Raw genomic sequence first — 13,136 nt, forward strand, 5'->3', positions numbered from 1 at the left:
CATCCTTTCAATAGGGTACATTCCCTTGGAAATTTAATTTCCCAGCTCTAATCCCCTTGTAACCACATCTCTGTGATATCTGCAACATAATTCCCAGCAATTACATACTGTTCCACAAGCTCATTTACCAGGTCTTGTATACTGCATGCAGTTCTGTACAACATCCTTAGCATTGACTGGTCACCTCTCATAGTTGCCCCCTTCTCTTCTGTACAGTTATATTCCTGACCCTTTCCATACTTTGTCCTATTACTTGTTCTGGAAACTTCAATAATCTCTGCTGATCCCTCCCCAACTTTAACTTCAATCATTTTCCATGTACCTGAACCCACCCACTATTTAGTTTGAAGCCCTAATCACACTATCTTTAGTTATGCAATTCACCAGGTCTCTGGTCCAATCATGATTTCGCTAGAGTTTGACCCATTGGAACAGTTCCCTCCTGCCCCAGTAATGATGGCAATGTCCCATCAATTCAAAGCTTTTCTCACCAACAGTCTTTGAGCTGCATGTTTACTTGTTCATGCATGTTGACCCTGTTGCAATTAGCTTTGTGGTTCAGGCAGTGAAATCCAGAGATTAGCACCTCACGGTCCTGCTTTTCAACTTAGCCCCGAGCTGAACATATTCCCTCAGCAGAACTCCTTTCCTCTTCCTGACTATATCTTTGGTACCTAGATGGATCATAATAACTGGATCTTTCCCACTGGCTCCGATGTTCTTCGGTAGCCCAGATGACATTTCCTGAACCCAGGCACCAGGCAGACAACATAGCTTTTGAGAGTCTCAATCCTGGACTCGTATCTATTCACCTCATAATACAATCCCTGATAACAACTACATTTCTCTTTTCTTCCCGCTATCATGGTACTGTGGTCAGTTTGCTTATTCTCCCAATGGCCCCTGCTCTCATCAACACATTGAGCGAGATATTCCAAAGCAGTTAGACAAGCTTAAGCAATGTGGCTTCTTCAGCACAACATCCCGGAATCCTCTACTTGCCTTGCTTGAAGTCACACCCTCCTGTCCCTGACCAAATTTGAGATAGTTAATCTAAAGGGGTATGACTGCCTCCTTAAACACACTGTCCAGGTAACATTCGCCCTCCTGATGTGTCCCTGGAATGGTAGGTTTAACATATGATGAACGGCTAAGGATCCTGGGATTGTACTCATTAGACTTTAGAAGGTTGAGGAGAGATCGAATAGAAACTTACAAGATAATGTATGGTTTAGAAGGGGTGGACGCTAGGAAGTTGTTTCCGTTAGGCGGGGAGACTAGGACCTGTGGGCACAGCCTTAAAATTAGAGGGGTAGATTTAAAACTGAAATGGTTTCTTCAGCCAGAGAGTGGAGGGCTTGTGGAATTCATTGCCGCAGAGTGCAGTGGAGGCTGGGATGTTGGATGCCTTCAAGGCAGAGATCGACAAATTTTTGATCTCACAAGGAATCAAGGGCTATGGGGAGAGTGCAGGGAAGTGGTGTTGAAGTGCCCATCAGCCATGATTTAAATGGTGGAATGGACTTGATGGGCCGAATGGTCTTACTTCCACTCCTATATCTTATGGTCTCATGGTCAATGTTTGAAGATCAGACTCCAGCTCATCAACTCTGAGCCAGAGTTTCCTCAAGCAACCAACAGTTGCTATGTAATATGGTCACTATGAACACCAATGGGGTTCAACAGCTCCCATATCATGTGGGTACAATACACCACTTTGCCCTGCATCTCAATTTTTACTTAGTTCCTAATTTGATTTTTAAATTTTGTTGCAGGTCTTTTAATTTGCTCCCTGAGCTATATACTCATACAAGCTGTGTCTCACTTCAGATGCGATCTTTCCTTCCTAACTGTGCATTGTTTACTGATCTTATGCTTTTACAGGCAGTCTCAAATAGAGCTGAGCTGATTCACACCAGTTAAGATTCAATTGTAATCAAAACCTTTTGAGACCCAATGCAGGCTTCGGGGAATACCTAATAAGTATTCAACAGTCTGCTGAGCCAGCTACCTTTTCAATAGCTACTGCATTTTAGAGATTTAAAATGGAGAAAGTAAAGAAAGATTTACTTGTTCTATTCCCATGCTGCCTCCAATTCCCCTGAACCATATACTCGCGCGACTGTGTCTCACTCCAGATGTGATCTCTCCTTCTTGACTGTGTGCAGCTTACCTGGTGAGCATCTCAAGATAAGGGAACCCTATTATTGCTCTGGGAGTAGGGCAGAAGTTCAGGAAATGCATTAGACAGGCTGAGGGCCCTGTTGACCACAGTGGGGGAGAATTCTCAGATGACAAAAAAAGGTGTTTGAGCCAGCCCTGTGGAAAGTAGCATCATTGCATGGAGATGGAGAAACTGAGAAAACAGAATGGACTCCTTGTGGGGTGTCAGGTATGCAGAAACATAGTCAAGATAAATATGAGTCAGTTGGTTGGTAGTAGATATTGATGGACAGCTTACCCCTGCAGAAATGTAATACTGAAATCAGAGAGGGAAGAATCAGAAATGGACCAGAATCAGAGTAAATGATGCAACCTACCTAACCGTGTCTCCCATTCCCCCACCCATTACCACCACTGCTTATCTCATTGGCTATGGTCTCAGCACAGCACACCCAATTTCTCCTTTCACACCTATTATTTATCTAGCTGTTACACCCAAAACTTTCCTTACTCTCCATTTGTCTAGATCAGTGAAGACACCAACATCTACTCGATACCCTGCAGTTGTTCCAATTGTTCTTCTTTCCCCTCTGTCAACAATGTTAAAAAGCCCATTTTCCTGGTCCTTTCCAGACCTGAAGGAGAGTCTTGGCAGATTTGAAACATTAGCTGTTTCTCACTCCACAGATGCTGCCAAATCTCCAGCATCCTCTAGTTATCCTGACACACATCATTTTAAAACGTGAAACACTCAGTACTCACTTTAAACCGTTATGATAGTGATAGATATGGACAATCAAATTTTAATGTCCATTATCTGATTGTTAAAACATGATTGTTATCATTGTCTAAAAATGGTATTTTAAAAAAGAAAGAAATATGAACCTGAAATGGCTGGTGGTCACCTGACCTTAGATCGAAGCACACTTATGAGACCCATGTGGAATAAATAAACTGTCTACATTGAGATTACCATTTTAACACGTCTAAAAGATACTGAAAGCTAGACAACAGAGTCAGCATCAATAAATTTGAATCTCTAATTTACTTGACATATGTGATTATTTCACAAATTGGAACCATGAACGTGGGAGGGAGGATTGGTCAATATGTATGGACAAAGAAAATAACTGGCAAAAAGTGCCAAAGAATCAAAGCAGGTCATTTAACTTGACCATTCAGCATTTGTCAGCAGAGCAGTTTATATAAAGATCCAATAGGTGTCAGCAGATACGGTGCTACAAAATAAAGAAACATTATACTGAAAATCAAGAAACCACTGTTATGGTTGTCAAAATCAACCTTATTAATGAAAGTAGCAGAGTGGTACTTGGTATTTGTACGCTAGCATCATGATATGGTATTTCATGTCATCCACCACCCCCCGAATCTTTTTTAAATAAATCATCACTTTGTTTTGTTCCGTCCGTGGTAGCCAAATGGAAAGAATAGTATTAAACATATGCTTTGGGTGCCATTATCTGGTTCTTCTATGCTAATAAATGAATATTTCTATTATTAGATATTACAGCTTAAGAAAAATAGCACAATTACTTTTCTGCCAAGTTGTTTCTTTGGCAAATGTAACTTATTTTAGTGCCACGATGTCTATTAGGGACTTGAGGTATGCTCACTCAAATCTTTTCTCTCCTAAAGCACTTTGCAACATGCCAGAAATAAACTGCTTAGGTTTTCTAGAATGCTGCCATTATGTTCTGAAAGTCTCGTGTTTCTTTTAAATCTTCTCAAGGATTTCATTTTGGAAATGTAACATGCAGAATTCAAGGTAATATGACACACTGCCACTTGCCTTTGAAGACTGTTGCAGTGACCAGGCAATAGTTCAACCTTCAGATATAATTTGGTTGATTTGCCAATAATAAATATTTTCAGATGCTAACACTTTACTTCCATTTATTTCCTTGCTGCCTGAAAAAAGTATGAGATTTACAAGGCCTATCAAAGTACCATTAATAGTAACTATCATCGTATATATTTTATGTATGTGATGGTTTCTAAAATAATATTTCATTAGCCAGGAAATGCAGTAATCAGTTAATTCCCTTGGGATTAATTTGGGTTCTGCAATAATCAGATTGATTTTTGTATTTCTTTTGTAGTGCGGTGGTTGCTGGGCATTCAGTGTTGTGGAGAGTATTGAATCTTCAAGTGCAATCAAAGAAGGTCACCTGGAGTTGCTCAGTGCACAAGAGGTTATAGATTGTTCTTTTAGGGATGCAGGTTGCAAAGGTGGCTCACCCATCAGTGCCCTGATGTGGCTAAATCAGGTTGGTATGACTTTTTGACAAATGACCAGTGTTTACTTGCCAGTAAGTTAATAGGAGTACCTTTTATGGAATATTAAATTGGCAAGTAAGGAGAACAAATAGTTCACTGTGTGCACCCATACCGAAGGCAGCAATGAGCCAGCCATACTCAAGGCAGCACACTCAAGTGTGCTCACCACGCAGCAGTGCATTCCAAAGATTCATTAATCTAGCAGTTTTGAGAAGATTTGTAGCTCAGGTTGAGGTTTTGGATGTGAGTTTGCTCGCTGAGCTGGAAGGTTAGTTTTCAGACGTTTCATCACCATTCTAGGTAACATCATCAGTCAGCCTCCGATGAAGCGCTGGAGTTATGTCCCGCTTTCTATTTATCTGTTTAGGTTTCCTTGGGTTGGTGATGTCATTCCCTGTTTTTTTTCTCAGAGGATGGTAAATTGGCTGCAAATCAATGTGTTTGTTGATGGAGTTCCGGTTAGAATGCCATGCCTCTAGGAATTCTCGTGCGTGTCTCTATTTGGCTTGTCCTAGGATGGATGTGTTGTCCCAATCAAAGTGGTGTCCTTCCTCATCTGTATGTAAGGATACTCGTGATAGTGGGTCATGTCGTTTTGTGGCTAGCTGATGTTCATGTATCCTGGTGGTTTGTTTTCTGCCTGTTTGTCCAATGTCGTGTTTGTCACAGTTTTTGCAAGGTATTTTGTAGATGACAAACACGACATTGGACAAACAGGCAGAAAGCTAGCCACCAGGATACATGAACATCAACTAGCCACAAAACGACATGACCCACTATCACTAGTATCCTTACATACAGATGAGGAATGACACCACTTTGGTTGGGACAACACATCCATCCTAGGACAAGCCAAACAGAGACACGCACGAGAATTCTGGGTGAGAGAGTGGAAAGCAAGAAAATGATAGACCTATTGGTGAAATTTATTGCGGCGAAGTTATTGGAACTATAATTAAACACAGTAATTGAACTTTGGAAAAGCTTTAGTTGATTAGGACAGGCAACATGGATTTATAAAGGGAAGATCACGTCTAATGAACCTAATTGCACTTTTTCAGTAATTAACTAAAATAGTAGGACAAGGAAATGCATTTGTTTATAAAGTGCTTTATCCAGGAAATATTCAACAGAGTTTAAATGACGATCAAGCTTCCGGTTTCTGGAATATGCTCAAACAATGGACTGTTTTCTAGCCCAAAAACCTACCAACCAATAGTTCAAGAAATGATAAATCTCCTTTGGGAAATTTACTGCTTTGGGCAAGGCTATTCATGTACAATTAAATCCATTTCACGTAGAGGAACAGTACTGTTGGTGATGTCATGGACAAAGTGAGAATGGGGAATTTTATATGATTATTTCCCCAGTTAAGACTGTGACTGCAAAGTATTGTTCAATTTACTACTTTCCCTTTTTACTCCTATTCCTCCTGATCCTCAAATCCCAGTTTGCATTACAATTTTTGAAATAAATCCATAACTAAATCAGTGAAAATGGGAACAGCAGATGCTGGAGAATCCAAGATAATAAAATGTGAGGCTGGAGGAACACAGCAGGCCCAGCAGCATCTCAGGAGCACAAAAGCTGACGTTTCGGGCCTAGACCCTTCATCAGAGAGCGGGATGGGGTGAGGATTCTGGAATAAATAGGGAGAGAGGGGGAGGCGGACCGAAGATGGAGAGAAAAGAAGATAGGTGGAGAAGAGAGTATAGGTGGGGAGGTAGGGAGGAGATAGGTCAGTCCAGGGAAGACGGACAGGTCAAGGAGGTGGGATGAGGTTAGTAGGTAGGAGATGGAGGTGCGGCTTGGGGTGGGAGGAAGGGACGGGTGAGAGGAAGAACAGGTTAGGGGGGCAGAGACAGGCTGGACTGGTTTTGAGATGCAGTGGGTGGAGGGGAAGAGCTGGGCTGAGCTGGCTGAGAGACCACTCTCTCCGTGACTCCCTTGTTCGCTCCACACTGCCCCCCAACCCCACCACACCCGGCAGAGAGACCACTCTCTCTGTGACTCCCTTGTTCGCTCCACACAGTCCTCCAACCCCACCACACCCAGCACCTTCCCCTGCAACCGCTGGAAATGCTACATTTGCCCCCACACCTCCTCCCTCACCCCTATCCCAGGCCCCAAGATGACTTTCCATATTAAGCAGAGGTTCACCTGCACATCTGCCAATGTGGTATACTGTATCCATTGTACCCGGTGTGGCTTCCTCTACATTGGGGAAACCAAGCGGAGGCTTGGGGACCGCTCTGCAGAACACCTCCGCTCGGTTCACAACAAACAACTGCACCTCCCAGTTGTGAACCATTTCCACTCCCCCTCACATTCTTTAGATGTCATGCCACCCGAAAGTTGCAGGAACAGCAACTCATATTCCACTTGGGAACCCTGCAGCCCAATGGTATCAATGTGTACTTCACCAGCTTCAAAATCTTCCCTTCCCCCACTGCATCCCAAAACCAGCCCAGTTCGTCCCCTCCCCCCACTGCACCACACAACCATCCCAGCTCTTCCCCTCCACCCACTGCATCCCAAAACCAGTCCAGCCTGTCTCTGTCTCCCTAACCTGTTCTTCCTCTCACCCATTCCTTCCTCCCACCCCAATCCGCACCTCCATCTCCTATCTACTAACCTCATCCCACCTCCTTGACCTGTCCGACTTCCCAGGACTGACCTATCCCCTCCCTACCTCCCCACCTATACTCTCCTCTCCACCTATCTTCTTTTCTCTCCATCTTCAGTCCACCTCCCCCTCTCTCCCTATTTATTCCAGAACCCTCACCCCATCCCCCTCTCCGATGAAGGGTCTAGGCCTGAAACGTCAGCTTTTGAACCCTTGAGATGCTGCTGGGCCTGCTGTGTTCATCCAGCCTCACATTTTATTACCATAGCTAAATCAATTAAGGTTAAATAAAAGAATGAGAATTTTTAATATTCAAAACTTGATGTAATTACTGTGGTACTTCATATACAAAAACAATCACTCTGAAAACTAATGAACACTAGACAGAAGCTTGTTAGGCTATAATTTACAGATTCTGGCAAATCCGGAGATATTTTTAAAAATCAGTTCACGAGTTACAGCTTCCTGAAGGTCAGTGTCCAATTGTAATTTCTTCATTGAGCTGGACCCAGCTGTTTTCCTTCTTGCACACAAAGCACAAGCTTCCTTCCAGCCAACAACATGTAGACACGATTGGGGATTTTTTTGGGTGGGGGAAGGGAGGAGGATCCAAAGCTCGTTGCCACCTAGGCTCGGCCTTGTGTTCGCCTTTTTCAGGTGGGAGAATGCAAACAGCAGGTACTGCCAGCAGAGTTTATTTAAACAACAAACAAGCTCCGATTTCAGTCGTGGAATGAAGATAGGCATTTCAGGTACTGTGGGCCCCCTCTCAGTCAGCTTTGGAAAGTTGTTATGCTAACTTTGTAGCTTAACATTCTCAGAGGTAATGTGGTAACGAAAAGCAGTGGCAATCATTTTTAACAATAGTGGGGCTTAATGTTTTCCTTTATCAAGAGCCAGTAAATATCCACCAGTTTTCTTCTGTCATCTTTATTCAGAATGTCTACTCAGTATTGGGGGGAAAGGCGGGATGTCAGATGATCCTGGAAATATGATAATATGATCAGCTTTAGCCGTTTTGTATGTTCAACAATGTTTACTACCTTTTAAAAAAGCAGAATTTAATTCCAAAATATAGAACACAGTTGCTTTTTCTTTGAGATTCCTCTTCATGCTGTCTGGCCATGATAGCAAGGTGGCGACAAGAAGTATCAATTAATAGGATTCCTGGAACCAGTTACATTATTCTTCTGAATGCAGAACTGGGCCAGTGCTAATGAATCTGTCATGCCCCAAAATGCCAGTATCTTACCATACAACATCATTCACTCTAAATGCAGGATAATGGCCAATACAGAATTTCACAATTGACAGCATTTCTCCCTGAAAAGTAATTGAGTGCATGCCCTTTCAACATCCAATTATGTTGTTCTTGTTTCTTATCAATGGGAGAAATGATTATGAGAGTAAATTAATTCATAAGAGGAAGGGTATTTTTTTCCAGATACAGATGATTATAGCTGATGTAAATTGGGTAAATACAGACAAAATGTAACAAACATCCCTTGCAAAGAATTCTGTATTTTCTCACTGAAAATCATGTATATTGTCTATTTGTTTATTTTTTGTTTATATACAGAGCAAAGCAAAACTGGTGAAAGAGTCAGAGTATCCTTTCAATGCACAAACTGGAATATGCCATTACTTTTCAAGGTCTACATTTGGCGTTGCTATCACAGGTTTTAAAGCATATAGCTTCAGGTATTTGAGATTCCTTCAGTCTATTACATCATATTTGATGCTAAATTAATTGACTGGGACATTATTTTTGAGAGATAAGTTGTTGGCTGTCAAGTTGATAATGTGGAACCAATATCAAGAGATACTCTGCACTGCTGTAAATTAGAACATAAGAAATAGGAACAGGAGTAGCTCATCCTACCTCTTAAGCCTGCTCTACCATTCAATAAAATTATGCCTGATCTTTCAGTTCAATTTCACTTTCTCATCCTATCCTATATCTCTTCACATTTATGTCCAAAGATCTGTCAATCTTTGTCTTGAATAAAGTCAATGATGAAGCATCCACGAAACTTATTGGTGAGAGAATTACAGTTTCTTTATATTTAAGAAGTTTCTTCTCATCTCAGTCCTGAATGGATGATCCCTGAACGACTTACAGTCCTGAACTCTTCATCTAAAGCTTACAGCCTCTCAGCATCTATCCTGCCATAGCCTTCAGAAGTGTTCCATGCTTCAAAGAAATCACCTCTCATTTTTCTAAACTCCTGGGATCATACAGCAAATCTACTCCAACTCTTTAAACAGCAGCTCAATCATCCCAGCACTCAATTTTGGTTTGTATTCCCTTTAAGGCAGGCATATTTTTTTCTTCGATAAGAAGAGAAAACTATTCACAGTACCTAGGTTTGATCTTGTGGAAGCTGGATACATTGCAGCAAAGTTTCCTTACTGTTGTTATTCTTCAAACCCTTCTCATAAAGGCTGTCATGTAATTTGCCTTTCTACTTGATGTTCCTGCATAACATACTGTGATATACAAGGATACTCAAATCTCTTTGTATTCAAAGATTTGCTATTCTGTTCTTTTGAGACTGTTTTTGTTTTTTCCAATATTCCACCCAAAGGGAATAATTTCAATTTCATCACATTATACTCTATCTTATTACATCTATATTTGTTTTTCATCCAGTTTCCTTCATGTCTAACTTTGCTTCAGTAGATTTGCGTAGGTTTCAGTTGGTTCTTCCATCTCAGTCACTGACAGGAGGCTAAAGTTCTGATCTTGTGACACTGCACTAGTTATTAGAATTGTATTCTGTCTATTAACACATCCTCAATTCAAGTTAAGGTGATGAGTTGGGTATTAATATCCTCACAGGGTATATTTTTGGCATAGAGCCATAAACTAGATCCTTGGGCCCAACTAATTGTCATCTATATAACTGTATTGGATGATACTAAAACAGATAAGGAAGTAAGCTGCAATGAAGAGATAAGAAATTTATAAATGGACATGGATAAGTTAGGTGAATGGACAGAAAATTGTCAGATGAAGTTTCATGTGGTTATCATTTTGATTTGTGAACCGGAAAGACAACTTATCCAAATGAGGAGGAGCTTCAGATTGCGTCTGAAGGGATGCAGAGGGATCTGCATATACTCATGCAGAATAATATGTCGGTACATCAGGGAATAAGGAAGACAAATGGAATTTTGTTATTTACTGCAAAATGAATATGGAATATAAAAGTAGGGAGGCATTGCTACAACTATACAAGACCTAAGTGAGACAGCACCTGGACAATTGCAAACAATTTTGGTCCCTTTGTTTGAAGAGAGATGTAGTTGTACTAGAGACGGTTCAAAGAACATTCACTATATTGATTCTGGAGAAGAAAGGCTTGTCTTATGAAGAGAGAGATTGAGCAGCTTAGGCCTATACTCTCTCTCGGGTTTAGAGAACTAAGAGATCTAATTGAGATGTATAAGATGCTAAAGGCAAATGACAAAGTAGATTTAGAATGTTTCCTCATGCGGGAAAGTGTAGAACAATAGATCATAGTTTGAGGATAAGAAGTAGCAGATTTAAAATGGAGATGAGGAAAAATTCATTTGCTGAAAATGGTCGTGAATCTGTAGAATTCAGTAACTCAGAACGTGGTGGGTGCTGGGACATTGACGAAACTTAAGGAGGAGATAGACAGATTTTTAATTAGTAATGAGTTGAAGGGTTATGGGTAGGTAAGTGGGGCTGAGACCAAGTTAAGATTAACTATGATTGTATTAAATAACGGAGCAGGCTTAGGGACTGAATTGTTTACTCTGGCTTCTATTCCTAATGTTATTGTTTTCAGTAGGTAACGCACTAACCTCACCCACTCCTGAGGTCACCCCCTTATGCAGAGGATGGTGGAGTGCTGAAATCAGCAGCTAGTCACCACATATGGTTAAGATGGTTAAAAGTAAATTGTGTTTGCTCAGTTTTTATAATTTTCAAAATAGAACAGAACAACACAAGAACAGGCCCTTTGGCCCACAATGCTATGCTGAGCATGTCACCAAATTAAACTAATCCTTTCTGCCTGCCGTTAGTCTATATCCTCCGTTCCTTGCTTATTCTTGTGCTTATCTACAAGTCCCTGAACCCTTCTATTATATCTGCCTCCAAAAGCACCCCTAGCAGCATATTCCAGAAACCTACCACACTCCATGTAAACTTGCCTCCCCCTCACCTTCAATGCATCCCCTGGTATTAGACATTTAAGCTCAAGGAGAAGGAGAAAGATTCTGACTGTCAACTCTATCAATGCATCACGTATTTTATAGGCTTCTAACAAGTCTCCCCTCTGCATCTACCGTGCCAGAGAAAACCACCCATGTTATTCTAGCCTCTCCCTATAGCTCATACCCTTTAATCCAGGCAGCATCCTGGCAAACCTCTTCTGGACCCTCTCCAAAGCTTCTACATCATTCCTATAATGTGGCAATCATAATTAAATGCATTACAGTATAGCCTAACCAAAGTCTCATAAAACAATGATCGGAGATCAGGAAGGTAATTTCTTTAGAGGTCATTTTTTGCCTATTTTGGGTAATGCCAAGAAAATAACACTTAAGCAGCGTCTAATATCCCTAACTTACCTCACTCCAGATTTAATTGGTTTTCTTTATGCGGCTTTCTGAAGTTCAGGAAGCATCCACTAATTTAGCCCAAGTGTTGCTGGGACTGTTGGACCTACAGATCAATCTGATTGGCTGGCTGTTCCAGAGGCTGGGACTTCCTACCCATCACTTCAACTCCACCCACAACATGTAATGGCTCTAATCTCCTGAGTCCAAATCTGGTGTGGTACCCTATCGGGATGGCTTTTAAAAATTGACGTAAATTCTTCAAATGTTAAAGCAACGTTAGCTGTAGTTCTTTTGCACACTGACATTCATGGAAATATGGTGCTTAATTTCTGGCCAGCAAAATTGTAAGTAGCATGCTTATATTAAAACCCTAATTTTTGTAAGTATATTCTAACTCAAAGAGTAAAATATTTCATTAGGAATCATTCCTCTGTGCCCATTTTAGTAAATATGCAATTGTGCAATGTTATAAACCATGGCTACCACAGTGATCAGGACTGGATATTGTGCCTTTCAGTCCAGCACGTCTCCAACATTTTACAAGCTTAGTGAGAAGCACTTAGTGAGACAAGATGTGAAGGCAGACCTGAAAATGTTTTATTTAGATAGCTATGTATATGTAAATTTGACAACAGTCAAATTCTACCCACTTCATTAAATCTCTGTTCTCCAAAATGGAAAGGAATAATCAACATGTGAACTGATTTCCTTGTCTTTGATCTCCTGCATTTTAACTTCCAAATCTTGGCAACAAGGCTGAAGCTCACAGTCTGGTGTTTAATGAAAACATAACTGCTTTCTAGATTTCTTTCTCTTTCAAGTAAAAGGGAGACACAATATATTTTTAATGGCAGCTTTCAATAGAGTAGACCAGAAACAGAGGAAGTTGCAAGGGGGAACAAAAAGAAGGCAGGTCAATTAAATATATACTTTGGTTTTGTCTTCAGAACGAGGACAGAAATAAAGTCTCAAAAATGTTGAGAAACACAGGTTCTAGTGAGAGGGAGCAACTGAAAGAAATCAGTATATTTAGGAGATGGTGTAGGAGAAATTAATGGGATTAAAAATCGGATAAATCCACAGACTAAGATAATCGACTTTTAGACAACTTAAAGAAGTGCCCCTACAAATAATGGGTGGTCATCTTTCAAGATTGTCTAGATTCTGGAATTGTTCCTGTGGATTAGACAATTGCTAATGTAACCCCACGATTTAAAAAAAGTTGATAAAGAGAAACAGGGAATTACAGACTGGTTAGCCTGACTTCAGGAGTGGGGAAAATGCTCAAGTCCATTATAGAGGATTTAATAGCAGAACATTTGGAAAGCATGGGACAGGATATGACAGAGTCAGCATGGATTTATGAAAGGGAAATCATGCTTGACAAACTGCTGGAATTTTTTGAAAGTAACTGGCAGAATTGATGAGGAGGAGCCAATGGATGTGGTTTATT

At 40.8% G+C, this 13,136-nt stretch overlaps 1 protein-coding gene across 5 annotated transcripts in view; it reads left to right on the forward strand.

The window, feature by feature from the left end:
- ctso (cathepsin O) overlaps positions 1 to 13,136 on the forward strand; it is a 72,274-nt gene that overhangs the window by 31,178 nt on the left and 27,960 nt on the right. For 4 of the 5 annotated variants that reach the window (XR_009445614.1, XR_009445615.1, XM_048538578.2 and 1 more), the window contains exons 4-5: positions 4,284 to 4,451; positions 8,667 to 8,788. Coding sequence is in view for 2 of the 5 variants with exons in the window: in XM_048538578.2 (XP_048394535.1) it covers positions 4,284 to 4,451; positions 8,667 to 8,788 (290 nt within the window). In the remaining 3 variants the exon portion in view is untranslated. The remainder of the gene's footprint in view (positions 1 to 4,283; positions 4,452 to 8,666; positions 8,789 to 13,136) is intronic. The other variant, XR_009445617.1, reaches the window with a different exon arrangement.

Source organism: Stegostoma tigrinum, chromosome 1, assembly GCF_030684315.1.
Source record: "Stegostoma tigrinum isolate sSteTig4 chromosome 1, sSteTig4.hap1, whole genome shotgun sequence".
Lineage (NCBI taxonomy): Eukaryota > Metazoa > Chordata > Chondrichthyes > Orectolobiformes > Stegostomatidae > Stegostoma > Stegostoma tigrinum.